The sequence below is a fragment of the Electrophorus electricus genome, chromosome 23, assembly GCF_013358815.1.
Source record: "Electrophorus electricus isolate fEleEle1 chromosome 23, fEleEle1.pri, whole genome shotgun sequence".
Lineage (NCBI taxonomy): Eukaryota > Metazoa > Chordata > Actinopteri > Gymnotiformes > Gymnotidae > Electrophorus > Electrophorus electricus.
In genome coordinates this window covers 7,365,572-7,392,043 of record NC_049557.1, presented here as the reverse complement: position 1 = coordinate 7,392,043, position 26,472 = coordinate 7,365,572, and the positions used below count along the sequence as shown (strand labels likewise).

General features: G+C 38.2%; 1 protein-coding gene across 2 annotated transcripts; it reads left to right on the top strand.

Annotated features, from left to right (window-relative positions):
* Positions 1-113: 113 nt before the first annotated feature.
* cep104 (centrosomal protein 104) lies at positions 114-25,618 on the top strand. Of its 2 annotated transcripts, none has more exons than XM_035521922.1 (23): positions 114-162; positions 849-975; positions 1,607-1,771; positions 2,236-2,374; positions 2,466-2,528; positions 4,685-4,767; positions 4,966-5,137; positions 5,776-5,931; positions 6,576-6,689; positions 7,123-7,329; positions 7,849-8,016; positions 10,911-11,084; positions 12,945-13,121; positions 16,048-16,248; positions 16,511-16,609; positions 16,838-16,898; positions 16,997-17,072; positions 17,357-17,465; positions 18,628-18,766; positions 19,333-19,409; positions 21,817-21,910; positions 22,584-22,764; positions 22,921-25,618. In XM_035521922.1, exons 2-23 carry the CDS (start codon positions 863-865, stop codon positions 22,931-22,933), a joined length of 2,781 nt encoding a protein of 926 aa, XP_035377815.1. In that variant the 5' UTR covers positions 114-162; positions 849-862; the 3' UTR covers positions 22,934-25,618. The 2 variants fall into 2 exon arrangements, with proteins under 2 accessions (XP_035377815.1, XP_026863473.2); XM_027007672.2 differs by having other exon boundaries at positions 6,477-6,689.
* The last annotated feature ends 854 nt before the right edge of the window (positions 25,619-26,472 follow it).

Here is a 26,472-nt window from a genome sequence, read left to right as displayed (position 1 = left end):
CAATATAAAACTACTGTATATACGAACATCTAAAAGTAGTTTTAAAAACTCCATGTACCAGAATCTTTTTAGAAAAATTTAGTGCACATGCGCATATCACTCCAGTTGTCATACGCTGTTTAGGGTGGTGAGATGGGACTGACAAGCTGTCTCTCTGTTTGGGTAAATATCGAGAATAGTTTCATTTGTATGCATATATGAATTAAAATACAATTTCACTCTTACATTACCGTAGACTCTGTGTGGTTGATTTAGGCAATAGGTAGCATTGATACTACTTAGCTAGCTACTGTTTTCTTTGTTTATATAAAATTGATTTAGCTAGCTAAAGCTAGTTATCTTTGTTGCTAAAGTTGATTTAGCTAGCTAGCGTTTAACCTGTAGGCTAATCCTGAAAATAATAGTTAGATACAGTGGAAATCAGATAGATCAAAGACTGAGACGGCGTTACCGAGTTACTAGCAAAAATGTTACAGCTGGTTGCTAACAGTAACAATGTCCAGTAACATGGCCAGTAAAGCAAAGAATTGTAGCCAGTACCTCAGGCTTATACCAACATACAGCAATGTGCAGTAGTTTAGGAATCTTTAAAGGTTCCTGTCTGTTGCCAAATGCCATTTGTCTTTGATTCTGTAAGTAGCTTTTCTTTATGACACCCATTCATCATTTTTCATTTTAAAAACTGGAGATACTTTTCTTTTTATTCTCCAAGTCTGCGTGTATTTTTTCCCAGATATCTAAAAAAGGAGAAACGTTAATGATGTTCTAAGCTATATATAGACCCCAAACTTGCCTATCCTTATGTTGGCCTTGTTTGAATTTATGCGCTCCATATCATCTGTTTACAGCACACATCAAAAGAATGACACATAAGATAGGATTCACCGTTATCAGCTGGTCTGGCCATGAGGAAAATTATAGTGCCAAAGAGTTGATGGTCCATGCTCCCACTGTGAATGGTTGGAGGTCTGCCAGGTACATAACACTGTGGTCAGGTTACCACTGTCAATATGACAGCATCTGTTAATGAAACAATTTTATTCTGATTAAAATACACAAGAAAGAAGAAGGATGCATTTAAAATGCAATCTGACCAAGCAGGTTCATTATTCACATTCATAGGGAAAAAAGCAAAAGGGAAAAAATGTAATTTAATTTAAAGTGGTAGCGCAATGGTACTCAACTTGTAAGGAAGGTTCAAGTCCCACGACCAGCAAATTGCCACTGTTGGGCCCCTGAGCAAGCCCCTTTACCCTCAGTTGCTCAAGTTGTATTCAGACCTAGTTGTAAGTCACTTTGGATAAAAGTGTCAGCTAAATACATGTATTTCAATTGTAAATGTAAATTAGTAGCTTAGCAAACATAATTTGATATGTTCAGTTCAGCTCAGTTTGGATTAATGTAGTTTCAAATAGCTGCTCAGCATGCTCAATTCTGTTTATTTATATAACTATAATAAGTTTTTACAGGAGATATTGGCACAAAGCAGCTTCATATTTTAGGCCTGAACCATGATCACATTTGTAAAACAAGTGCTCCAGGATGTTATGCGTTCTTTTGATTTCCTTGGCCATATGAATACACTGATGGTACTGACTTGTTGCAGGTTCTGCAGGTACCCTCAGGAGATCACATTGCAGATGGTGGAGAGATGCCGAATCAGAAAGCTACAGTTGTTGGCCCATCAGTACCTGATCTCAGCCAAGGTTGAGTTCCACATTGGGGACAGGCCACTAGATGCTGCCTCCTCCCAGCAGTTTGGTAGACTTGGGTCAGTGGTTGTCCCTGTACCATGTGCACACAGCACCCTTAGGCTAGAGCTAACCTATATGATTTAAAAATAATAATAATAAATAGCTTTAAATTATATTGATATACAAGTGCTACATACAAATAATCCTTAAATTAAAGCAGACATTCCTATAATATAGATCCAGAACTACAAACTGACACTTTCTTATATAACTTAAGAACTGAATATTCATAATATTCATAAGAATTGAATATTCACAATCTAGAGATCAATTTTAGCTTTTTGATATAGGTGTAAGATCATAAAATATGTAATCCAAGTTTAGTTGCTTATTAAGTCGGCACTGACATGCTTCAATAGCCCAGAAACACGCCTTCAACAAACATGCAGGTTTAAGCCTAATGCCTGCTATACTGAATTCATCCATTCACTTCTTGCTGTTCATATTGGCTTTGCTGTGTGTAAACCTCTGTATTATGCAGGTACGTATCACTTTCAAATAATGAGAAGACGGGATTCAGATCACGAGAACTAAAGTCAGTGCATGTAGATGCCACTGGGACATATCTGAAGCTTACCTTTCACCGAAATCATGTTAATCAATACAATCTCTATAACCAGGTAAAGTACACAGAAGTATGTGTCTGTTTTCTTGTGTGTGTTTTTTTAATGTCTTCCCATGTCATTGTTTTTTCCCCTATTCTAATTCTAGGTTGCATTGGTGGCTATAAATATATTAGGTGACCCAGTGAACTGCAGTGACGTCAGCCCAATCGTAAGTTAAACTCAATGTAGAGTTGTGGGTCATGCGATACATATCTCTGCCAGCAGATGGCAATATTAGCACTTTGCTCATGATTCTATTCTCTGAGAGTTCAGACTATATGATTGGATTCACATAGGGCTCAGTTACTTTTATTCAGTTCTATACAAAATTTCTATGACAGAGCAACCACATAATATTTCACTATAGACATAAAAAGTATAAATGTACATGTATACAGTATATCTACATGTATAATTACACAGCTAGTAGGAAAGTGAGTTGACTAATCAAGATATTGACAACATATTCTTTGTCATTTGTGATTGATTAAAGGGGAAAAGACCAGGTCATCAGTACTGAGATTGCATGTGATGACTTAAAACCTAAGAATAATGCAAAGGATCACATAGTCTTGCCAAGTTCAGGTCAAAAAAAGTGTATTTGTACCTTATTAATACAAAGATCTGGAATTCAGATCTGGGTATAATATATTTCCAAGAACCCAAGAGTTCCACATGTAAAGAACTAAGTGAAGCTGTTAGTGATTGAGTTGGTGAGTGTTTGTGTTTTAAGCCCATTAAAAACATTTCTTATTGAAGGCACATGACGTTCCAAAGCTTTGGGCCATCAATACCAAAGGAAAACTCACAACCTGCTTTTATTATAGTTACTCAGTGGTACATTAAGCAGTTGCCCACTAGTTAATCCTGAATATTGATTTGGAACTCATCCAATCAAATTCACAAAAATGTGCAAAGATGCTAGGAAATTAATAGATTTTGTAAAATATTGAATCATTAATACCAGTGTGACAAGCTAAAGATGATAAAGAGTAACAAACAGGACCAGCTGGATTTGCAGGGCTCATTCATCACATTTCCTGTACTGCATGTTCGAATGCCATATTGCACAAGCAGCATGCCATCCAGGGAGTGTGTGTCTGAGCTATTCTGCTTGATTTATGTTTCTACTAACACTGTTTTAAAAAAATTAACACAGCCTTCTTTATTCTAGTAGCCAGATTTAATGAATGAATGAAAATATTTTGATTGGTGAATGAAAGATTTAGGATGATGATGTCTCGTTTATGAGCTGCTCATTGTGTAACTTATTTACAATCAAAATGAGACTGCCTTATTATGTTGTAACATACAAAATAGTAATGAATAAAAATTGAAACCATGGCTTTGTAAATTATTCTGTAGTTTTGTCATTTCTGTTTAGTCATTAAGGAATATTGTTTTTAAAAAGTGAGAAATTTGTGTACAGATACTTTGTTGAAATGTTCTGATTCAGTTTGGAAAAACAGTAAAGGTATTTGACATGTCAGAGTGAGGATTTTATGATAATGTTTTAATGGGTGGTGGCACTGTTCTAACAACGCCTACTAGATGTCCTGTATGTTTTTACCAAAACAGTTCACCAAACATTGCAGAAAGCATATTTTCTTGACACAACAATGCATTCTATCACAGAAATGCACAAAAGTAATTTTGCAATGAACAGTAACAGTAGTTTAAGCTCCAGAAATAGGATGGAAATTGGGTTTTTAATATAAGCAGGTTAGTATTGCCCAGTTTAAAAATTCTTATTGTACAATTAACGAGACTGATAGAAAATGTAATGCAACCACTCTGTCTATGATTACAAAGCAAATTTGTGTCCAAACTTTGTATTAAGTCACTTGAGATCCCAATAGCCTATCTTGGTATCTATCCCAGTATCACCACACACACACACACACACACACACACACATTTAATTATATATTAAAGCATGTAATGATATGAGGCGACAATATATATTTTCCTGTGGTTTTCAAAAGATAAATTTTGTTGCATCTTCAAGGACGGGGTAGGCGTTCTTATCCACAACAAACAATATTCTGCTCCAAACAATCAGGACCACACCTGAGTTCACTTGTTTCAATTGATCAGTTTTTGGTAGGGTTTATTTCTGCTTGGATTGAAAACCTGCATCCACACCAGCCTTTGGCAGATAAAATTGACTGGTCCTGTCCTAGTATTTAAACAACACTGCATCCATTTCAGAACTCCTAATTCAGCTATAGATTTGTGTTCCCTGGTGGTCATATATATAAAATCATTTTTATTTTATTAACAATATATAAATGCCCCACATTATGCCCCACTTTTATGTTCCAGCCAAGCAGAGAGCAGCTGATCGACCAGTATCTCAGTAGGACACAGCACAGCTCAGCATTGGATGTAAATGGCTCATACATGAGGTGAGGGCTCCTTCACTTTATTTCAGTTTCTCTGATCATTTTTTGGTAGATCATTGTTTTGTCCGAGCACCTTTTTGATTGAAGGCTCCTGTGAATCTGCATCTTTCACTTTAGAAGTCACACAATTGTGTTTGGATTGTGGAGAACATTGGATATTTTGTTTCACAATGCACTTTTTGGTGTTTTCTGTATCTACAGGTATAAGTGTGAGTCTATATCCCCACTGGATGACTTGGCATTTGACATGTATCAGGACCCAGAGGTTGCCCACATAATTCGCATGCTAGATGATAAGAAACAAGAAATGGTCCGATTAGAGAAATATGACCTGGCCAAAGAGCTCAAGCAGGCTATTGCAGACCTGCAGAAGGTACTAAACAAATCCACCCTGAAACAGCGCCTGTTTTTATATACTTTTTGCACATGGCCTAAACCTGGCCTTTTTGATATTGAGCTATACACATGCTGATCTGCTCAACAGAACAGAACAGATTTGTTTGAACTGACATTTCTATCATGAGTTTAACTGTTTAACTTAACTCATCCATTACTGTAGTATTTTGAAATCTGCCAGGTTGTTTGGTATTGCTAAGGTCAGAAGCGCATTTTTGTTTCTTAATATACCAGTTGATTCAAATTTCTTTGGATTGAGGGAAAACATAAAAATACTCAAGATGCCCAGTCTTGTTAGATCTTTTGTGCATGAGCCCTTCATGTACCATGCCAAGAAAGGCGTGTATTATAAACAGATGTCAAAGGTGTCACTTGTCAATGACATCAAGGCGTGTGTTATAAACAGATGTCAAGAGGAAAATGCTTTTCTAATAGTAGGGTGACAAGGTAAATGAAGGGCACTGCTCAGATGTGTTCATTTATTTAAGGCTTTTGTAAAAAGGAGCACTTGGTAAAAGTGCTTGTAGCATACCTCACATGTACTGCACTAAAAGAGAGCAAGCAGAGAAGTGCTTTTTAAAACCAACCCTTACACTACATGCCTCCTAATTGTAGGTGGGGGAGCGTCTGGCCAGGTATGATGTGGAGAAGCACAGTGCCATAGAGAGAGAGGACTATGACACAGCCAAGCAGAAAAAAGAGCAGATGGAGTCTTATAGACTCAGGGTCTACCAGCAGCTGGAGCTACATGACCTGCTCGACATGGGGCAGGTATGACGAACTACAGGATGCTCTCCATCCATTTCTCTGTCTGTGCATTTATTTATTGTGTGTTTATGTAAGGACAGAGAAAAAGCCTGAGGGAACACTGACCATTACTTCCAATCTCACAGATTTTACATACTTTTTTGCACTATGATGTATGTTAGTTATGTCACATGGATTTGTAAAACCTAAAGCATAAGACAAGAAAATCATATTCTAGAGCACCCAATTAAGCAACAGTAACAGAGGGATTGATTTTAAAAGAACTAGTTTGTATTCTTTAAATGCAGTTGAATTCAAGTTGTAGAAACAAAACTATACCTATCATTGTGTGCATATATGTATTTCTGAACACATTACAATTTCTAATGCCCTTTTCTATGGTGTTCTTGATCTATAAATTAATATATATGAACTTTTAAACTAGTTTTGGAATCAACAACAGCATTAAAAGGACATTACAAATGTCCTGTGTTGGTTACGGTGGCACACGATTATGTTTAGTGTAGTTGACCGTAGCTTCAATTCTGAATTTACCGGCATTGTTGCAGTTCCAGAGAAAGTCACAAGATGGTACTGACTGTGGTGTCCCTTCTCCTAATCTATGGCCCCTCAAACATACCACATGTCTTTCTGAAACACCAAATAAGAGCAAACATGGACGACTTTTGATGGAGCAGGAGCCGATTACACCTAAAGCAACGAGCCCCCAGTATATCCATGAAGCCACTGCCTGCTTATTATCTCACATCCCAAAGACAGAGGTGAGCTGGAGATTCAACTAAATGTTTTATATTTATAGAGTTAAAAAAACCCCTGTGTCAGAACAGGAACAGTACTTATGATTTGAAGAAAGAAGGAATTGTTAGTATCCATACAGTTCTGATATATGTAATCTAAAATGTTATCAGATATGTTAATGGATAACTATATTTTATCATTTTAACTTTTTAAAGGGCTTTTGTTTTATAGATACACTTAAAGCTAAAAACCTTTTTTTGTACAAATGAGTACACACATACACACACACACACACACACACACACACACACACACAGAGTAATATATTTCATCGCAAGGTATTGAAGTGTGTCTTAGAACATCCATTGGTCTTAACATGCTTTTAAGGGATTGGGAAGTCACAGGATTTCTTAAAGTCTTAAATTTAATTAAAATAATTTGACTGTGGTCGGTCAGGTCAGCTCCCTGCCATACGATGAGAGGCCTCTGCCTGCACTGGGGAAGAGATCAGGAGAGCAGTCACAACCTTGGCCCGAACAAACGCCTGCTCATTTGGACCCCAGCACTCCACACAATCCCGGGGTCACTGGTGAACCAGAGCCTCTCTCAGAGAAAGCCCAGAGAGAGGCCAGTCTGCCCATAGAGGTCTACGGGGACCGTCTGGTGAGGATTTGCACTGTCTCATTAATTTTCACATGTTTTGAAACATCAGCAATTGAAGCAAAATAAAAAGGAAAACAAAAAATAAAAAGAGAGATTGTTCCTTGAATTACCTCATAAACTTAACCAAAAGAAGGTATACATTTCAAGACATTTCATCTTTCAGGAGGGCAGCATAAACGATGTGAAACCTACAAAATAGTACTAATGTTTCTTGTACATGCTGGTATGCAGAAATCCAATGCATTAAAGTGCAGTGTAGATTTTCTATAGAAAACGAATAAGATAATTAAGCATGGTTGAACTTAAAAAAAAATACTTTGAATATGCAGTTGCTTATTTGAGCACATCAATTTGTATGTTTCTGTATTTCCTGATAACCTGGGCTTGACTCAAAGCAGGAAGGATTCAGATGTCATCTAGACCTGAAGTGGGGCTTTGTTTTAGATGAATTCTGCATTTTAGTTTCTGGCTACCCTAACGCGTTTGTTTTCATATTTTTTTGCTGTTCTGTCCCCTCAGGTGTCTGGGGCATATTCAAAAACCTGGTCCTATAGAGAGGATGCACTACTCGAAGTGTACAAGAAACTGGCAGAGATTCCATCGGGAACCTCTAAAGCAGACCTGAGGAACCTGATGAGAGGAGCAGTCTTCCTCTGTAAGAAAGCTGTCACAGATAAAGTCTCATCTGTAAGTCAAGTATCTTTGGCTAAATCTTCATCTTTTCTCTCGCTGTCTCTCAGTCCCTTGCTTTTTGAATATGGGTGTGTGACTCTGGTCATCAGATTCCTTTGTTCTTATTTTTTGTTTTGTTTTGGGTTTTTTTTTCCATCTTTGCCTTTCATCAAAACCAGCATGACCTCATCATCACTACTGCTGATTGTGTTTTATTGTATGCTGAGTGACACATGTAGAGGTGACTTGGCATCAGGTTATGAGTCATTGTTTTTGCTTTCAGACAGTGGTATTGACACAGGGAATTGTTTGTTTGCCTCTGTCACAGAAGTGGCAACATGACACTGCACCAGTAACACTGTCAGGCACAACATGGGCTCAGTTTGTCAGAGCCATGGAGATGAGGGGGCAGCAGGTCCCGTTTCAGGTTGGAGGTGTTGCTTTGCTACTGGATGTCTGCAAGCCCTTCCTTCATCTACAGACACTGTGACCAGGTTTTGACTTATTGAAAACTAAATTTAACAGTCAATCAATTTTGGCTGATTTTCAACCAGATTCGTCTTGTTTTGTTGGGTACTTGTTTACCTGATTAAATAAAGGCAAAGTAAGACACTGTTGGGCCTGTCTATGGAATTCTATAAGGAGGTTTTTAGCCTTTTGTTCAATAAGGTTAATCGTGAGAACAACCTTGGCTGGAGGTAATGTCAAACCAAGCAAGGCAGTGTTAACACAGCGCTCCAGTGGATATCAGTAGAAAAGCAAGCTGCCTTGCGAGATCATGCAGTGAGGTGGTAAGTTGGTTGTGTGCAAAATGGGAAACCACACAAGAAGACAGGAGGCAGGCCAATATAGGTGTCATAGATATTCTAATAGTAGACATTAGACATCATGAGTGCTTGCTAACTCTGCATTTTCTACAAGAAAAACATACACATTCTTACAAAAAACAGATTAATTTATAGCCTTCTAGTTTGCAGAGGATACATTATAATTGGTTATGGTGAGGGAGCTCTGAGGATCAATGACCAGACATCTATATGCTCAAGATAGAAAGTGGTAACTGAATATGAGGAAAGCAGGCAATTCAAATACAAGTCAGTCTTTTTTGAAGAGGGAATCTGGTAATTACAGAGATGTGATGGTGAGATTTTCTTATTACGAGTCGTACCCACTGTACTGAGTTCTTCTGTAAAAGTATGGAGATTCATTCGGACACCTAGTTCATAAATTAAAAAGCATTCTGTTGTATAGTTTTGGGTTACAATGCTTGCAAGAATCCATCTGTCTCTCAAAGTGCAGAGGTGAATAATTCATAACTTACTTACGTAAGGTTAGCAATAACATGCATGTATGAACGTAAATATGTTTTGTTTTACAGAGGTTTTTTTGCATGAGGTCTAAATCATAATTTTGCGATATGCTTAGTTACATGAACATTTTAAGAACTTTGATACATGACCTTTACATTTTAAGACATAAGGATTCTAATTTTTTCTCCTATAGAGTTCAGCAAGTAAAAGACATTCCAGATTATATTATAATGTCACAATAAAGAAGTTGGTCATTTATTGGAATGGGATTATTAGTTAGTATTTATAGAATATGACTTGTTCAGCTCTCTCTCTCAGATTTCAGCCATGATTTAGGTGTTTGTGGTGGCTTTTTCTAGCTGTCACGTGCCTGATTACTCTCCACTGGGGGAACTCCGGTATGTGATCTCCTAGAGCTCCATCTCTTTTCAGTGATTCATTCATAAACTCCTAGGAGAAAAGCAGCAGTGCAAATCTGAACAATGCATGCCCAGTGTTGGACACATTCCCAAAGCCTTCTCCCTAAAGTCATTTAGTTAAGCAAACACAGCAGAGACTTTTAACAGTCACCCGCTGTAGCTGCTGCTAATGGCATCCCTGCTTTGGGGCATGCCTCTGTAAGGTAAATGTCTCCTTCGGTTTCAGATTTAGTCTCTGTGCAGCAATGCGAACTATGCACATCGGACTAATATAACCTATATAATATGACCTTTTTATATCCTAGTGGCTTATATTATATATGTCAACCAAGGCATGACAGCCCAAAGGTTTTCCTGAAATTTGATTTTGTAGCAGCAGTGGTTAGTAAAGACAACATTGCTGGTTTGAATGTGTTGAGACATCTAACTCTTTTATTGATGTATTTAAATTCCATGTTAACACAAAATGTAAATAATACATGATTTGACCAGAACTCATAATCATAAAGTATAAGTGTAGTCTGGCTTAATGTATATTTCTTTGGACGTTTATTATGAGCAGTGAAACATAATTTCCTGGTAGGGCTTTAAATTACAAATGATCCTGAAGTTTTCTGAACATTTCTAAAGGGGTTTATAGATTTCCATTTAAATTAAGAATATTAGATGCTATTCATCCTTGACAGCTTGTTACTAGATTTGTAAGAATCAAGGTTTGGGTGATTTTAGTTTGATTTACTTTCAATTTAATGAAGTTTTATAGTGAATTCACTCAAACATTGTCTGTGACTGTGGAGATCCTTAAAAATCATGTAAGTATTAGTATATTATTATGTAAATAAGTAAAATGTATTTATATAGCACTTTTCCCAGAAGTTACAAAGTGCTTTACAAGGACAAATCACAAAATGTAAAAACGTAGCCGAATACAATGCACATCAAATACAAACCTGGTGCAATGCTTATTTAAAAATATAAATCGAATTTGTTAAGAAGATGGTAGAGTTTGTTCAGCAGTGTCAGAGTTGCATCTTCCATCACTCTTGGTAGACCAAGCAGGTGCAGTTTAGCTGCTCATGCATTCATATCAAGCAAAGGCAGGAAACGGCACTGATTTGAATGTCTTACTATCGTTCAGAGTACATGTGCTGACAGCACACACTGCCCATGCCTTCTGCAGGTGTTTCAGGCATCACTGAAGCTGCTGAGGATGATTCTGCGAGAGTTTGTGTCCTCCCACCAGCTGGGCAGATCTGAGATCACTTACTGTGTGGAGCAGACATGGCCAGACCTTCTCTCCCGGACCAGCGAGTCCACCCTGAGGCTCCGGATGCTGGCCATCTCATTCATACAGGTAGCTTAGACACGCAAAATCTTGAAACAGTAGCGTTGATGGAAGCTTTTCAGTGTTTTGACCCAATTGTCAACAACCCAACTGAAATTGAAAATAACATCATTTTCAGTATTGGACTGGTCACCAAAACTATTATTGATGCAAACTGACTAATTTCCAGAGATTATCAAGATGTTTAGATTTAGTTCTGTAAAGGCAAAAAGGAAAGTGTTCAGTATACATAAAAAACACCATAGCAACATATGGGGTCTTTATTCTTACAGATACTGAATTATCATATTTCAAGCTATGTGCACAATGAAATGTAAATTTATTGCCAGTATTCATATGATAAACACATATCAGGGGTTCACTAAAAAATGATATAATTCATGACTGAAGATATAAATGATACAAAATTCACAATCCAAGAATTATTTCAGAAACTAACAACTAATTGAAGTTCTATTAATCTATAAAATCGCTTCTTGGAGTAAACAGTTCATCAGACTTTTAATAGAAGAAAAAGGCACAAATTTAAAATGTATCTTTCATGTGACGGCTATATGCCTGTTGTCTTGCTAATTGCAACCCATGTTTACAAGTCCTGAGCAGTGAGAAATTGATATTTTTTCATTTTTTCCCTGGGCAAGCGAAATCATCATCAACAAATCCACTAGCTATATTTAGTGATTATAATTATTACTGGGGCACCACATAGGTTTTTAATAGAAGAACAGGGACAATGTTTCATAGACAGCAAGGTCTTTATTGCATTCTTAATGAAAACTACATTGTGTGTACTTCAAACACTTAGATAACTAACTACTGCACAAATGCACTCATGCATGCATATTTCAAGAAGGGGTTTGGCAGGGATGGGGTGTAAAATTCATATGTAGTTTTCTCATCTGTTTTGTCATTTCAAGAGCTTTCCTCACATTACCCTTTTAAAATTTATCTAACATGCCATATTTTTTAATTGATGAGTAATATTTAGGTGCCGCAGTGACTACAACTTCTGTGTCGGTTTAGCTGTATATGAACCAGTGCGTCTAAGTCTGACATAGAGAGGTACTTCGAACTGTGACCTAATCCATTTCCTTTGCCAAAAGCTGACTGCATTGTGTGGTCATACCTCAAGTCTGTATGAGTGAATTTTGTCAAGCCCTTTTTCATCATTCTCAGGCTTCTCCCTCTCTCTCTCTCTCTCTCTCTCTCTCTCTCTCTCTCTCTCTCTCTCTCTCTCTCTCTCTCTCTCTCTCTCTCTCTCTCTCTCTCTCTCTCTCTCTCTCTCTCTCTCTCTCTCTCTCTCTCTCTCTCTCTTTCTCGCTCTCTCTCGTCCTTGTCTTCTTGCTTTCTTGCTCGCTTTGCTCTCCTTTTGACCATGTTGGCGGCCAGAGACTGTCAGGCAGTAGTCCCTGTCTCAGACGCTGCCTCACTGTTCAAGCAGCTGTTAGATCACAACAGCCTGGCTCACTGCAGCACCCCACTAATTAAACCAGCCAAAGCAAATCCAGCACATGAATGGAACTTTTGTCAGTTTCTGCATTCTGACTGTGTCCTCTCCCATAATGATCACTAATATTGCCTAATTTTGCACAGGCTGCTCTTCAGCTCTTCAACGGTTTTACTGACTAAGTGAGCCTTTATTAAACATTTAGTTTCTGTTTCAAAAAATCATGACTTTTGCTGACAGTAATGACACTGGTATAGGTTACACTGAAAATGAATTTTATGACTGTCTGATGTCTTTAAAAAGGCTTTGGTTTCATGTTTCTGTCTGAGAAGGATAGTTTTGCATGTGAATGTGTGTATGCTGGAGATTAAGTGTATACTTATGTACAAAGGTTTTGTATTTGCGTGTCTTTCTCTCTGCAGGAGATGGCTCTGTATAAGGAGGTTCGGGCTTTGCAGATTGTTCCTGCCGAGTTGGTGAAGCCCATGAAGAGGAGCATGCCTGCACGGCTGGCCTTCAGCCGCCTGGATATTCTGGAGAAGCTTCTGGAGAAGCTCGGCACCGGTGACTCAGGCTTCACTGTTGACAACGTCATGCGGGTACAGACCTCACTCACTGATCCCACTCATTATAGGGATGATTTCACCTGGACTACATCCCAGACCTACTCCATCTCTTTTAACACACCTCCTCCTGGACTCCTTTAGTTCTTTGGTAATCCTGAAATGTTAAATCCTAGTGAAGATTTAATATAATCTGGAGCAGGTTTGTGTCTTTCCTTTCTCTGAATACAGAAAAAAGAAGCTCATCACAGATAGGACGTCTGCATCTATTTACTGAATACAGACCTTACACACCCTTTGAAGAGATAATCTCGCCTTGTGCTTTAATAACTACATTTTACTCTAGCATTCTCCCAACTATGTTGACATCTGTGTTTCAATGCCTTTAAAGGGCAATTAAATCAAATGTAATACAGCTGAGTCTGTGGTTTAGAAATGAGCTATTCAAGAATACTTCTTCCATCATATAATTTGTACAAATGCTTCACAAACAGAATCCGCAAACAGCCATTTTGTGTTTGTAATAATGTCTGTGTACTACTGTTTGATTATCTGTCCTGACCTCCAAAATTTTAAATACTGTTATCAAATCTGTCAAGACTCGTAAGTAGAAAACATACTCTGTTCAGCCACAACATTAAAACCATTGATAGGTGAAGTGAATAACATAGATTAACTAATTTCAGTAGCACTTCACAAAGGCTGGGATATATTAGGAAGCAAATGAACAGTCAGTTCTTGAAGTTGGTGTGTTGGCATCAGGAAAAATGGGCAAATGGAACAATATTGACAAGGGCCGAATTGTGACGGATGGATGACTGGCTCGGAACATCTCCAGAATGGCAGGTGTTGTGGGGTGTTCCCAGTATGCAATGGTTAGTACTATGGAGCAATGGAAGAAGGGGGCTGGTCTGATAAATAACATTTTCTTTTACATCATGTAGAAGGCCAGGTGTACATGCATCACTAACCTGGGGAAGATATGGCACCAGGATGCACTATGGGAAGAAGGCAAGCCGCCTGAGGCAGTGTGATGCTCTGGGCAATGTTCTGCTAGGAAACCTTGGGTCCCTGGCATTCATGTGGATGTTACTTTAATACATACCAATTAACTAAACATTGCAGACCAAGTATACCTATTCATGGCAACAGTATTCAGAGGCAGTGTCCTCTTTCAACAGGATAATGCACTCTGCCACACTGCAAAAATTGTTCAGCATTGGTTTGAGGAACATGGCAAAGAGTTCAGTGTGTTGATCCTTCTGCAACTACAGTTGACAAAACAAAAGTGGTGTGTATGCTGAAGGCTAGTGATTATCCTGACATACCTCTCCTAGTTCTTACGGAAACTGCATACATAACTTTTGGCTAAGATTTATAGGTGGAGTTGTCTGACCTCACAAAATAATTGTCAGATATTTATTGAAGGGTGGCCTTGAAAAAGTCCTTTCACTTAGTTGTGTCTCACTTGTAGATGCCAAAGTTAGCAGGCCAAGGTAGTGTGTAGATAGAGAGTGGTATTTTGCTAATCATGCCTTAGTTCCTTCTTCAGAATGCTGAGAAGGGCCCCTCTAGTGAGAATCATTCATTTCAGTGGTCAGATTTATTGTCAATTTGGTAATACACATACATTACAGAAACGTCACTGCTGCCCTGTGCACAGTAAGACAGAGTCCTTCAACAGTTTCTATTGTAGAGCTTTGCTGTGTGTAAACCGTCCAAGCATCGACAAAGTCTATTTCCCTATTTCTTTCACTCTGTATTTCTTCCTGCTGTCACTTGATTGCACTGTATCTCTCCCCTTGTACCCCATTTTTATCTGCCTGTAGTTGATGTTTGTACTCCATTTGTGCTGCTATGTGCATGATTGCTGTCAAGTACTTGTGCAGCCCCAAGAATGTTTGGGGAGTAAACACCAACAATGTTCGTTGGGTAAACACTGCCAAAACAATAGCCTTTGAATATTCACATGTAGGTGTAATCAGGATCTGATGTTAGTGCCAGTATAGTTTACAGTTTTGATGATTAGCTGATGTACTGGTCCTAAGGCTGAACCTTTGCCCTGTAGAAAAGGTTTATGTAATGGCAGTCATGGGTTTGAGTTTCAAAACTTTTGTACTCCCAAGTTTCACTGTCTTTCACAGAAAAACCATAGGGGGAAATGTGTTGAGTAGCGTAAGGGTCACTGTTGGAGATGCAGGTACTCACTATTCATCATTTTTCACACATCTTTTTCTTTTTAGTAAACAGAATGGTAGTACTTATAAGTAGTTTTAAGGTTCTGTCTATATATTTGTGTGTCTATCTGTATCTTTCTATTTGGTGTCTATTTGTTCCCTGCTGAGCAGAGAGTCTGTATAAGGGCTGTATAAGATTTAGCAAATGGGCCTATGTTGGTAATTATCTGCCCTCTGCCACCCGTTTCCTGGGAGATGTGCTGCTGTGTTGAGCTGAGATGCGATTGAGTTTCCTGTAATTAAAATGAGGGGAAGAGAGACAGACTGCTCATGAATAGCATCAGTGTATGGAGAGATAGAGAGGGAAGGGAGGAGAAGGAGAGAAGCAAAGAGAACAGCTTACTTGAAGAAAGCACACAGGGAAAGATTGTACTGTTGATGCTAAAGCATGCTATTCTGTGCTGAGCATTCCTAATTAATTATTCATTATTTCAAGCATGGATAACATAGTGAATAATGTTTAATCAAATGAGTTGAGTAAATGTTTGATCAGACCTTACATAAGTTATTGTACTGGTGTCCGAAAGCAAAATAAAGACTGATTTATATAATCATAAAGTCATGATTTATATTTATGTAGTTATAAAGTCATGATTTATATTTGCTTTGAAATATTTGAAAATTTAATTACAAAAAAGCAAGCAGATGTAAATGAATTTTATTCTGGACAGTCATAAATGTAAAAGCATTGCAAGTCTGATTTGTAAGTTTATGTGTGTGTTTAGTTTCTGGCAGGTGCATTAGAGCACAGCGCGGGGTCGGTGCGTGAGCTGGCTGTATGCATCGTGCAGGCCATGTACCGCCTCCATGGCTACGTGGTACGAAATTACTTGCCATCTGAAGATGCCAGCACACGTAAGAACGTCCTCTACAAAAACCTCTTCGACTCTTTTGCCGAGATAGACGGAAAGGTTCTAGACTCGCAGGTAAAAAAAATCTCCTGGCAGAAAACCTGTCCACCCTGACCATTACAAATGATTTGGAACTTTCTTAGTGGTGGCTCAGGCCTGATGATAATTAGTAATTAGTTGTGAAGAATGCTTAACTGGGGTCAGTATTTGCCATGGCCGAGCGTAGGGCCTCCATCCTGCCAGTGCAGTATAACCAGTCCAAACATGTACGTACCATCTCTCCCTCTCCTTCTCTCAGCCTTTTTCTTCTTTCTTTTTTTCTTTTCATCTTTCTCAGGCATCGAAGGAAGGAAGGACACATCTGGGGGAGGGAGAGAGAGAGAAAGAGGAGATCAAGAGCCTTCAGGAACAACTGGCTGTCCTGAAGGAGATCAGTGTAGGTTCACATGTTACAAATGACCTCATCTTCCACTTACAAAGAATAGACCATCATATTCTCTCTGTTTCCATACAGAAATATGAGGATAGCACTGGCACATTTTCACCTACTGTGTATTATCTGTCAATGAATTAGAGACTGTATAAGCAACGAATGTATTAAGATATAAAACATTATATATTAATGATATATTAAGCATGTATTTTGGTATCATCATTTATGAAGGAGAAGGGAAACGACAAAAATAAATCACCAGAGAGAAAAGCTGAGAAGCCAACTAATCCGGGTATGTGTACGTGTGTGTGTATGTTTGTGTGTTAAGCACGTGTATGCTCACATGACTTCAATGTTTTTTAAAATTGATAGACATCTGCCTTTCTTTAGGTGTTAAAAAGGGGACATATTCCATTTCTGCTGATACAAAAGAGAGTCAGTCAGCTGTGTCAAACTACATGGACAAGTAAGCACCTGTTACCTTGAGTGTCAGCTGAGTCGCCAGTGCTCCTCAGTGGCACTGCATCTCATACGTTTATGCTCACTCAAAGAAGGAAAGCATTAGGCATCCTAGGATCCACCCTGGGGGGTTCTGCAAATATAGTTGCCAACGTTATAACACCTCTGGTATATTTCTGAGTGAATTAGCAAATTTTGCTTATGCATATGTTTGACTTTGTACTGATCGTGTGTGGGTGATGATAACATCCTGGGCATGTGTATGTATTCTAATGGTGGTGTGTACTGCAGTCTCTGTATATTCTGTGGGAAAAGAGCCAAGTCCTTTACAGAAGAGGGCTTGGACCTGCACTACTGGAAATATTGTCCAATGCTGTACCGATGCCTAAGGTGCAAACAGGTATGTCACACATGTATGTGCGTGTGTGCACACATACACACACATATACACACACACATACACAAACACACACGCACGCACACACACACGCACACACAGGCACACACACACTAGGGTCATGGTGGAAAGCATATACTGAATATACATTTTTGTGTGTAGTGATTTGACGAATTAGTCTTGTAGATAATTGCAAATCACACTATGCAGTAATGTATCAAACTGTTGTTCTAAAAATAGTCTGACCTATAAAATAAATCAGTCAAGCAAACAAAGAAATAAGCAGATCACACTGAATGTTTTAGGTGCACTGAGCTTTTGTGTATGATCAGTAATGCAACCAAGTGTACCCCAAACTGTACCAAACAACAAGAGCACATGCAGGTCTGCATGCTTAGTCACATGGCGTTGCAGAATGGCACAGTTTAAGCGTTTCCCCCTACTTCACCTACTTCCCCCCCAATCACCATGGCTGATTGAACTCTTCAGCTACTTTAGTAGCCTTCATGACTTGAATAACGTCTGTTGTGGCAATACAAACTTGGAGCAGGACCCAGACTGCCATCCACACACACTGACACAGCACAACTTGTGTTGAAAAGCCAACCAGCCAGACTGACTAGTTGTTTCTAGGTCTTGGATTTCATAATTTCTTAAGGTGAGCTCTGACCACATACTTCACTACTGGTCTACACAGTCTGGAGGCGTACCACATTGTTCTTGTCCATACATTGTCAGTCTTAACAATGCACTGTAGAAAGGTCAGCCATCACTGTGTTTGCTTTAACAGCATTCCAGGACAGCATCTCTGTTGACCTTTCAAAGATATTTCACATGCTTCCCTCTCACCGCCCGGAGCTCGTTTTCTCTCTTGTGACCCTACATTCATGATTTATTTTTTTATGTTTCTAAAGTCAGGAAAAGAAGCCTTCAGTTTGGCAGCTTTTTGCTTTCTCCTCACACAGACACGATGTATGGTGTGAGCATCTATTGTTCTAATGTTGTTCTTATGGTTTTATGTTCAGATCCTCTTTGTACCATTGTAATTGTATTGTTTATAATCTTCAGTTTATGATTTACATCTGTTTGCGAGTTGGGGAAAAAAGCACACACTCTCCAGTCATCTCCATCCAAGAGAGTATTTATGTGTGTTTGTATGTATTAGGTGGTAGAGATTGCAAGTCTGACAAAGCACCTGATCTCAGAGTGTGAACACAGAGCAAATTTTACCCAGTGTCCTCGCTGTTCGGAGGCCATCATCAGAGACGAGCTGACTGCGCACATTCAAAGCACTGGCTGCAACCGTGAGTGCCTGCTGTGGTATCACATCTCAGTGCTCACACAGACCACTCAGCAAACATGGCCCCAACTAGCTTAACTAGACTTCAGGCAGAATTGGACCACTGCAGGTAGGGTACGGTGTGTTGTCTGCACCCAGCCGCTGAGCTATGGTTTGTATGTAGTTTCAGGTTTTTTGGCTTGGCAACAGAGAACTTAGTAAAAATGGGTGAAAAAGCATTAAACTGGTCAAAACAAGTTTTTTTTTTTCGTCCTGCAAGTAACATTCATCAGACATATATGGAAGTTCTCATTTGATCTCATTTGATCACTTTGATCTCATTTGTTCATTTTGAAGTAGATTTCAGTTTGGAGCAATACAGCACATATCTGCAGATGTATGTATTTGTGTGATGGAAAATTCTGTTTTAGTTATAAATTATATGAACACAGGCAAACCTCACTGATACCAATAACTGTGGGTGGAGTACTTGTGTTGTAATCAAGAGAAACATTTAAACATAAAATTGTTCAACTCTTGAAGGCCAAAAAGTGTGAGTTTGTTTTTGTTGTTTTCTTTTCTCTGTTTTAGCTCTTCCTGCTTCTGTGTCCAATAGGATCTGTAACCATTGTCCTTTATGCCATGAGAACTTCCCTCCAGGAGAGGAGGTGAGGCATATATACACACACACGCACACACACACCACACAGCTGTGACCCTTGTGAATTGTGTAACCAAGAAAGCTTTTCATAAATAAGGGGAAAAGTAACACCACTCTGAGGTCAACACTTAAAACTAGATCACCCAGAAACATTATGCAATCAGTATTCATTGCAAAAGAGAAAATTTAATTAATATTTTAAGTCACTGACAATCCAAGTGCTTTATGGCACAGTCTGTTCCACTTTCTCTGCTGCATTGTATATGAGGTCTCTAATTATGGGCCCTGTGGTCGCAGGTTACAGTTAATGTCTCTGTCTAGGACCAAACAGGTTGACATATATTACACATAGAAACTGAAATGAAATATGCATAATACAAGAAAAAAGCTTATCAGAGTAAACTTCAGAAAGATAAACTGTTAAGGTCCCACAGTTTAATTGTCTTAACCTGTCATCCTGACACACAAGATGTAGATATGCATGTCCTAAACCCTGCTTAACAGTGCTATGCAGTTTATGAGAGAGCTTTTCGTGTCTTAAGTGAGATGACCCTAAAGCCTACCCAGCAGCTCTAACCACCAGAGGCTGAGAAGTCTTTAACACTTGGCCTTAAAGCAGGAGTAGGCAATTGTTTTGCTGAAGTTGCACACTCCTGCAGGATTTCCTATAAACATATTTCTAACTCATTTACATTACATTTACTATTATGGAATTAGCAAATGCTCTTAGCGACTTACAAAAGTACTTTAGTTGTCTACTCAGAGTATTCTTATTTAAATAGGTTCGAGTCCAGAAATGTCCAAGTGTCAATGCTAAAATCTAGAATGAGAGATACGACACAATACAATACTATATTGTACTAATATAGTAGTATATTGAACTATTTTACTTTACTAAGTGCCTGATTTGGTTTAATTAAAGTGTTAATTAATGGAAATGTTAATGTTGGTGTCACACCCTGGCTGATATACATCCAACATTCACATGGCACACATCACCCACATATCAATCACAGTACCCAGACACTCACCTGATCACAGTCACCCAATTATTGAGTCATCACTCTGACCTATTCCTCATTCATAAACCCCACAGGTGCCTGAGTTCAGTGCTTCAAATGTAATGTCCCTAGCCTCTTAGAGACTGTGTGAGCTGAACTCTCTGCTCTGTTTATGAAGCCTTTTTTCCATTGTGGATATTATTCTTAAAATAAATATTTTGTGTTTTTGCTCTCGCATCTTGCGTCTCCTGCTTCCCAGACGTCGTAGTTGGGTATAATTATTCCTAGCGCTCTCAGTATTTTGAGAGCTGAGAGACACCATTATCATACGCAATAGGCTTCAGGCTAGAACTTCTCATCTATACAGGTTTTTTCCTAAACTTGCTGTACGTACCTTTTTTTCTTGTAGTTGTAATTCTTTCTTAAGATGGGGACTGTGTGATACTGGAAATCCCATTCTCTGGTGTCAACTAATACAGTATGTTTGAATTGTCATTCAGTTACTGTGGCAATGTTATCGCTCTAAAATTAAAGTTTGCTGACAAAGAAGTTTAGCAGTAGCTGATATTTATCATTGGTGTAAGCTGCAGGAGGTTAACGTTGCCATTCTTTAATGCATGGATGGTGCCAGTGGTGTTGAGTATGACTTGTGGAGCAGCAGAACTAATGATAATGAGCATGCATTAACGGTGCCAGTGAGGTGTGCCTTAGTCACTGAGGAAGCCACTATGGATTTTATTTAATTTTTTGTTGTGACCTATGTACTGACAGCTCTTGTTCATCTGGCTGTGTGATTAAAGTGGGTTAGCAGGGTCTTTGTGTAATCCTTAATGTCTTGGCACTTTTAATCACCATGTGTGCTTGTATAGTTATCATAGTTACTAGGTGTAAGACCACTCGAAATATGCATTTCCCTTATAAGGTGTTTTTGGGCTACCAAGTATGCCACAGTTCTCATTAACATGTGCTCTAGTACCAATAGAGCTGGTACAGTTGGTCATTTACAGCAATTTGTGAACTTGGGAATGTTTGCTGAATGTGATGTGGCACTGTCACATGATGACTTTGTTATAAAATTACGGCAGATAGGAATATGAAAATGTCGTTGCATGAGGCCCAATGTGTTCTTATTAATTCACAGAGAGCCACAGGCTCTGTGGACATCAGTTAAGAAAATCTATTTGTGTGTGTGCGCGCGCGTGCACATGCTAGGAGTGTGTCCATGCTTGTGCACAGGTGTGTGTTTGTGTCTCAGAAATAACACTAAGGATTAGTTTCCATGTATCTTAATATGATAAGAAGTCTGAGTTTACATATAAGACTTCAGTGTCCGTGTGTGACTCAAGCAACACACGCACACAAACATGCATTCCTCTGGATTAAGGTAACAGTGAGAGGCTTGTGTGTGTGTAGGCCTGGAAATCTCACCTCATGGACAGCAGAGTGGGCTGTAAGCAGAACACGCGCAGGGCAGTAGCACTGCATCGAGCTCAGACACATGCACAAGGTGAGTCATTCATCTCACTCCCAACCCCCACTGGTTTAATATAACTGCCCCACACAAACCCCCAAACGCCAACTGGCCAGGCAGAGACCTGCCTGGAGAACATGTTCTACTGCAACTCAGGAAAGCATTTGCTTTTAAATTCAGCTGTGTAGCACTTTCTGCAATAGTGTCACAAAGTAGCCCGGGCACAACTGAGCAAGCTAAATCCTAAGTAAAGCTGGCTGAGATGCAGAACTTTGGATCTGACAGAGGTCCTAACTGAACAAGGAGAAGTTATACAGTTATAAAAGGAAGTAATTGTGGGTTGTCCGTATAATAATTTACCGAAAGCTTCAGATAACTTACTTTTGCTTACCCTGACTCTAGATCTCTGAAGCAGAATCTTTGGCTCACAATCCGGCACACTAGTTATAGGTGGAAAACAGAGAAATTTAGGGTATTGTTATTTGAGATACAAATGCAATGTCATATTATTGATTTAATCAAAAACTACTTTGCAAATCCCCGACTGTTAATATAACATTGCTTTCTTGATATTAAACAAGTTGTAACAGGAAATCAGATCGACTCTACACTTAAAACATTACTTAGTAGTGAAAATAACATTTCCGACATCTCAATGTACTCTTTTTCGCCCCTCTTTCATTTATTTACATCCACACTTTTGGATAAGAGAAGGCAATTGGTATAGCCACCACAAAGCCAGCAGCGGCAGCAGCAGCAGCCGCAGTGTCTGTGTGTAAAGGCAGAGGGGTTGGGAGGAGAAGGGACCGTGCCCCTGCACCTGCCCTGCGGCCTAGCAGGACCAGCCGCATCATTCCGGGCAGCGCCCCAAACCACAGACCCATCCAAACGTAAGGCTTAATATACTCACGGAGCCTGCATGGTCACATAGTCACGGCTGGAACTACACTTTTATTTTTCTCCTAGCAATAAAGCACATCAGTCATACAGGTCAGTCTACTAAACCCAGTGGGCAATGGTGGTAAGGTTCACTCTTTCTTTTGCAGGGTGACATACTGACTCTGGGAAGAGCCTTTAACCTCTCAGAGGCACTTATGTGAAAAAAGATTTTTCATAACTGGATTAAATGCAAATATACAACTGGGCAAATTAACCTAGCAAAGTATTAGTATGTTAAGAAAATCAGTTTAACTTATAAATAATCTATACCAGTAACCAGTGATTGGCCATATTACGTACTATATGAAAAGTGTAGTATATGTCAGTGTCAAGGCAAAGACCCCTGGATTACAGCAGAAGGCCATGCAGTGCTGTTCTTTAGCATCTCTACAATGTTATATATGTTTAGGTTTTTTAAACACGTTGTTTAGATGATTGGGTTTAAAATTCTATTGTTGTACTTGGTATTTATAGTTGTTAGTTTGGTGTATTTGGTGTGTGGGTGCGTCTGATGATGTGTACATTAAGCACTTTCCAATTTCGGGCTTTTTAAAATCTTTAAACCTTTTAAACCATGTAAGTAGTCTGATGGTGAAAAATGGGCAAGTATACTAAAAACACCCTGATACCCTGTTGTGGCTAAAAATTACCTTAAAGCTGGCATGATAATCATCCACTGATGTTACTAAGGTAATGTCTACAGCATACCACAGAGTGTTCTTTTAAGCAGACACATAATCATAAGACACCTTTGAAACATGATTCTGAAAATGAAAGTGAAAAATAAATAATAATAATGATAATAATGTGACATTATTTTATATTTAATACATATTATTGGGATTTGGTAATTTAATGTTAATGTTACGTACTTTATATCAAATTACAGGAGAGTGAGTTTTCTACTGAAATTTGAGAACTTGAAAACTTAAGACTCATAATTTGTTTTCAGTACAATGACTTAACTTCATGTTTTCCACTTGGCACTTTACTTGGGACTCAAATGTGAAGGCTTCATATCTTTGATATCTTCTTTAAAGCACTTTATAGACCTTCTTTAAAAAGTGCTATATAAATTATTATTATTATTATTATTATTATTATTATTGTTGTTGTTGTTGTTGTTATTGTTATTACTTCTACTACTGCTGCTGCTTCTACTACTAGGCCACATCTCTGCTGATGAGATTTATAGATTCCTTTTTTTCCTGCATAAAAATGATCAAATAAATAAAACAGCCACATGAATGAGTACTGACCAAATAAATACACAGTGACCAATAAATGAGGCTTGTTTAAAGAAGGCTGCTTTTTGCTGGATGGGGAATACACTACATTTCTGAATGGAGACCACATTTACTGTCTAAACAATTTTGGCACAGTTGCCAAATCCACTCAGAGAACAACAAATAGGGTTAGTATCATCCCCGTCACTGGCTACTCAATGAGTACTTGATTTTACAGAATTCATAGAGTTTGTAAAATGCACAGCGTGCATACTCATACATAAAAAGCAGCTGAATGCTATAGATACTTATTAAAAAACAGCAGTTGTGTTTTAAAATGATCTGTTAAAATGTTTAAAATGATCTGAGTTTGCAGAGCTGTTATTTTTCATATATAGAGAGATTCCAGAGAGTAACTGCGGTGTACTCTTGTAAAATACATAGAGGCAGTCAAGTTTCAGTGAAGTTGACAAGAATTTCAGAGAAACAGGACATTTTGGATAGAGGTTCATGAGCAGCATTGCCAGCACTTGCTAAATCTCTGTCCAAAATGGTTTCTATGGAAACCCTAAGTAGTAGAATTTTTTTCCTCCTTGTTATTTGTACCTAGTAGTGCCTATTAACTATGGAAACAAAGGAATGTTTCCTAACAGGAACTACATTGCTCCAAAAAAATGCTTGTTTTACAAGAACTGCAGGGTTATTTTCATTTATATAAATCCAGTGACCTTATATGAGATTGTGGACTCTCACAAGATTAAACTATTGTATTACCTATGACTTACCAGGCCTAAGAGTGAGTTCATTCGTGATTACATATTTTTGATAGATGGAATACCTGAAATATTTTGTGCCCTACAGCATTTCAAGGAGAAACTGTGGGTAAAGTCACTTGTTGCTCATGAATCATGTAGTGATGTATTAATTGATAAAAATGAAAATCATTGTATTTAAATGTAGTTTTAATACTTATAAAACTTTGATGTGTAGTAGGAAATTTATTCAAGTATTTCTGTGTGCTAAAAATAGTATTTGTATGTTTTAAACTGAGGATAGTGTTCATTTGACAGCAAATTACCATAAAACATCATGTCATATAGCAAGCAAATGTGTACATTTGACAACGCTTGCACCATTTACACTTACACACGTAAGTGTAGAGCAGGGTTACAGTTGCCTTAACAAGCAAAAATACTGGCTTTTGCGCAGGTTCAAACTTTACTCAAGGTAGTAAAATTGTGATTTAATGAGGGCAACAATTTTACACAGTCAGTACTAAACAAGAAAAACGAGTGTTATTTACATACATCATGTTGAGACAGATCTAATAACAAACGATTCACTCTGTATTTATATAACCTTTACATTTTTATCTTTTCTCTAGTTGTTTTTTTCCTCCACTTGTCCCAATTTATAATCTAATCACCTTAAGCTGTTCACTATGAATATATCAATGAATATATCTGAATGTCATGGTGGAAGGAAGGTGAAAGTGCATGTAAGAATCCCAATGGTCCTGTTTTGTGTGTGAACAGATGTTAAAGTAAATGAAATGAGTGAATAAAAGCACTAGAGCATACTATTTGTGTGCTGTCACTTTCCTTCTTTACCCGCTGACTGTAATAGGACTGACTGGCAGGCCCCAATCCAGCCCTTTTCCCCAAATCCCTCTTTAACCACCATAGATTCATTATTTTTTTCCTGATGGTAGCAGATGTACAGATGTAATACATAAAATTAACACCTTTAAAATTAAACTAGATTTGTCATTGCAATTCTAGTCATTGCAGTATACCATAGATTCCCCCCCAAGGCTGATTAAACTTAATGTTAATTTTCAAGAGTTTGAATATGCCATTTTGTATAACTTTCATTTGCACAAGTTGCAATTTTGGCCAGTTTAGAGCATTGTTAGAACTCTAAAACAGTTTAGAGCATGCTATGTTATGTCAATAATGTCAAAGCATTTAATAACTAAAATAACACTATCCAGTAATTACATGTTTTTATTTCATGTGAGACAAATGCCAACTAGAAGGTTTTTTTTGTTTTTGTATTTTTGTTTGTTTGTTTGTTTTTTTAGTGGCTTTCAGTGCAAATTTAATCTTTAGTTTTCTTGAAAATCAGTCCACAATGCACCATCTGTAGGACATTTGATTTTAATCTGAATATGCCTTAATGTGTAATATTCTCAAGTGCACTTGAGATTACTGATCAGGTATTTTCCCTTATAGGCAACACTTTGATGCATGCCCATTTATTGATGCAATAGCTATAACTCACTAAAATGTAACCTCAAGGTTTTGTTATAATATGAAAAATATGCATTTAAACTGCACTAGTAAATGTATTCCCAATGACAAGAAAGATAACGTTCAGTGAAGATGTCTCCGCCAACGCCCCCCCCCCCAAAAAATTATATATATATATATA

Coding starts and splice junctions, on each gene's coding strand:
- cep104 (XM_027007672.2), top strand. CDS start 863: ATGACACATAAGATAGGATTCACCGTTATCAGCTGGTCTGGCCATGAG. Junction 976..1,606: donor AATGGTTGGAGGTCTGCCAG/GTACATAACACT, acceptor GACTTGTTGCAG/GTTCTGCAGGTACCCTCAGG. Junction 18,767..19,332: donor TCAAAGCACTGGCTGCAACC/GTGAGTGCCTGC, acceptor TCTCTGTTTTAG/CTCTTCCTGCTTCTGTGTCC.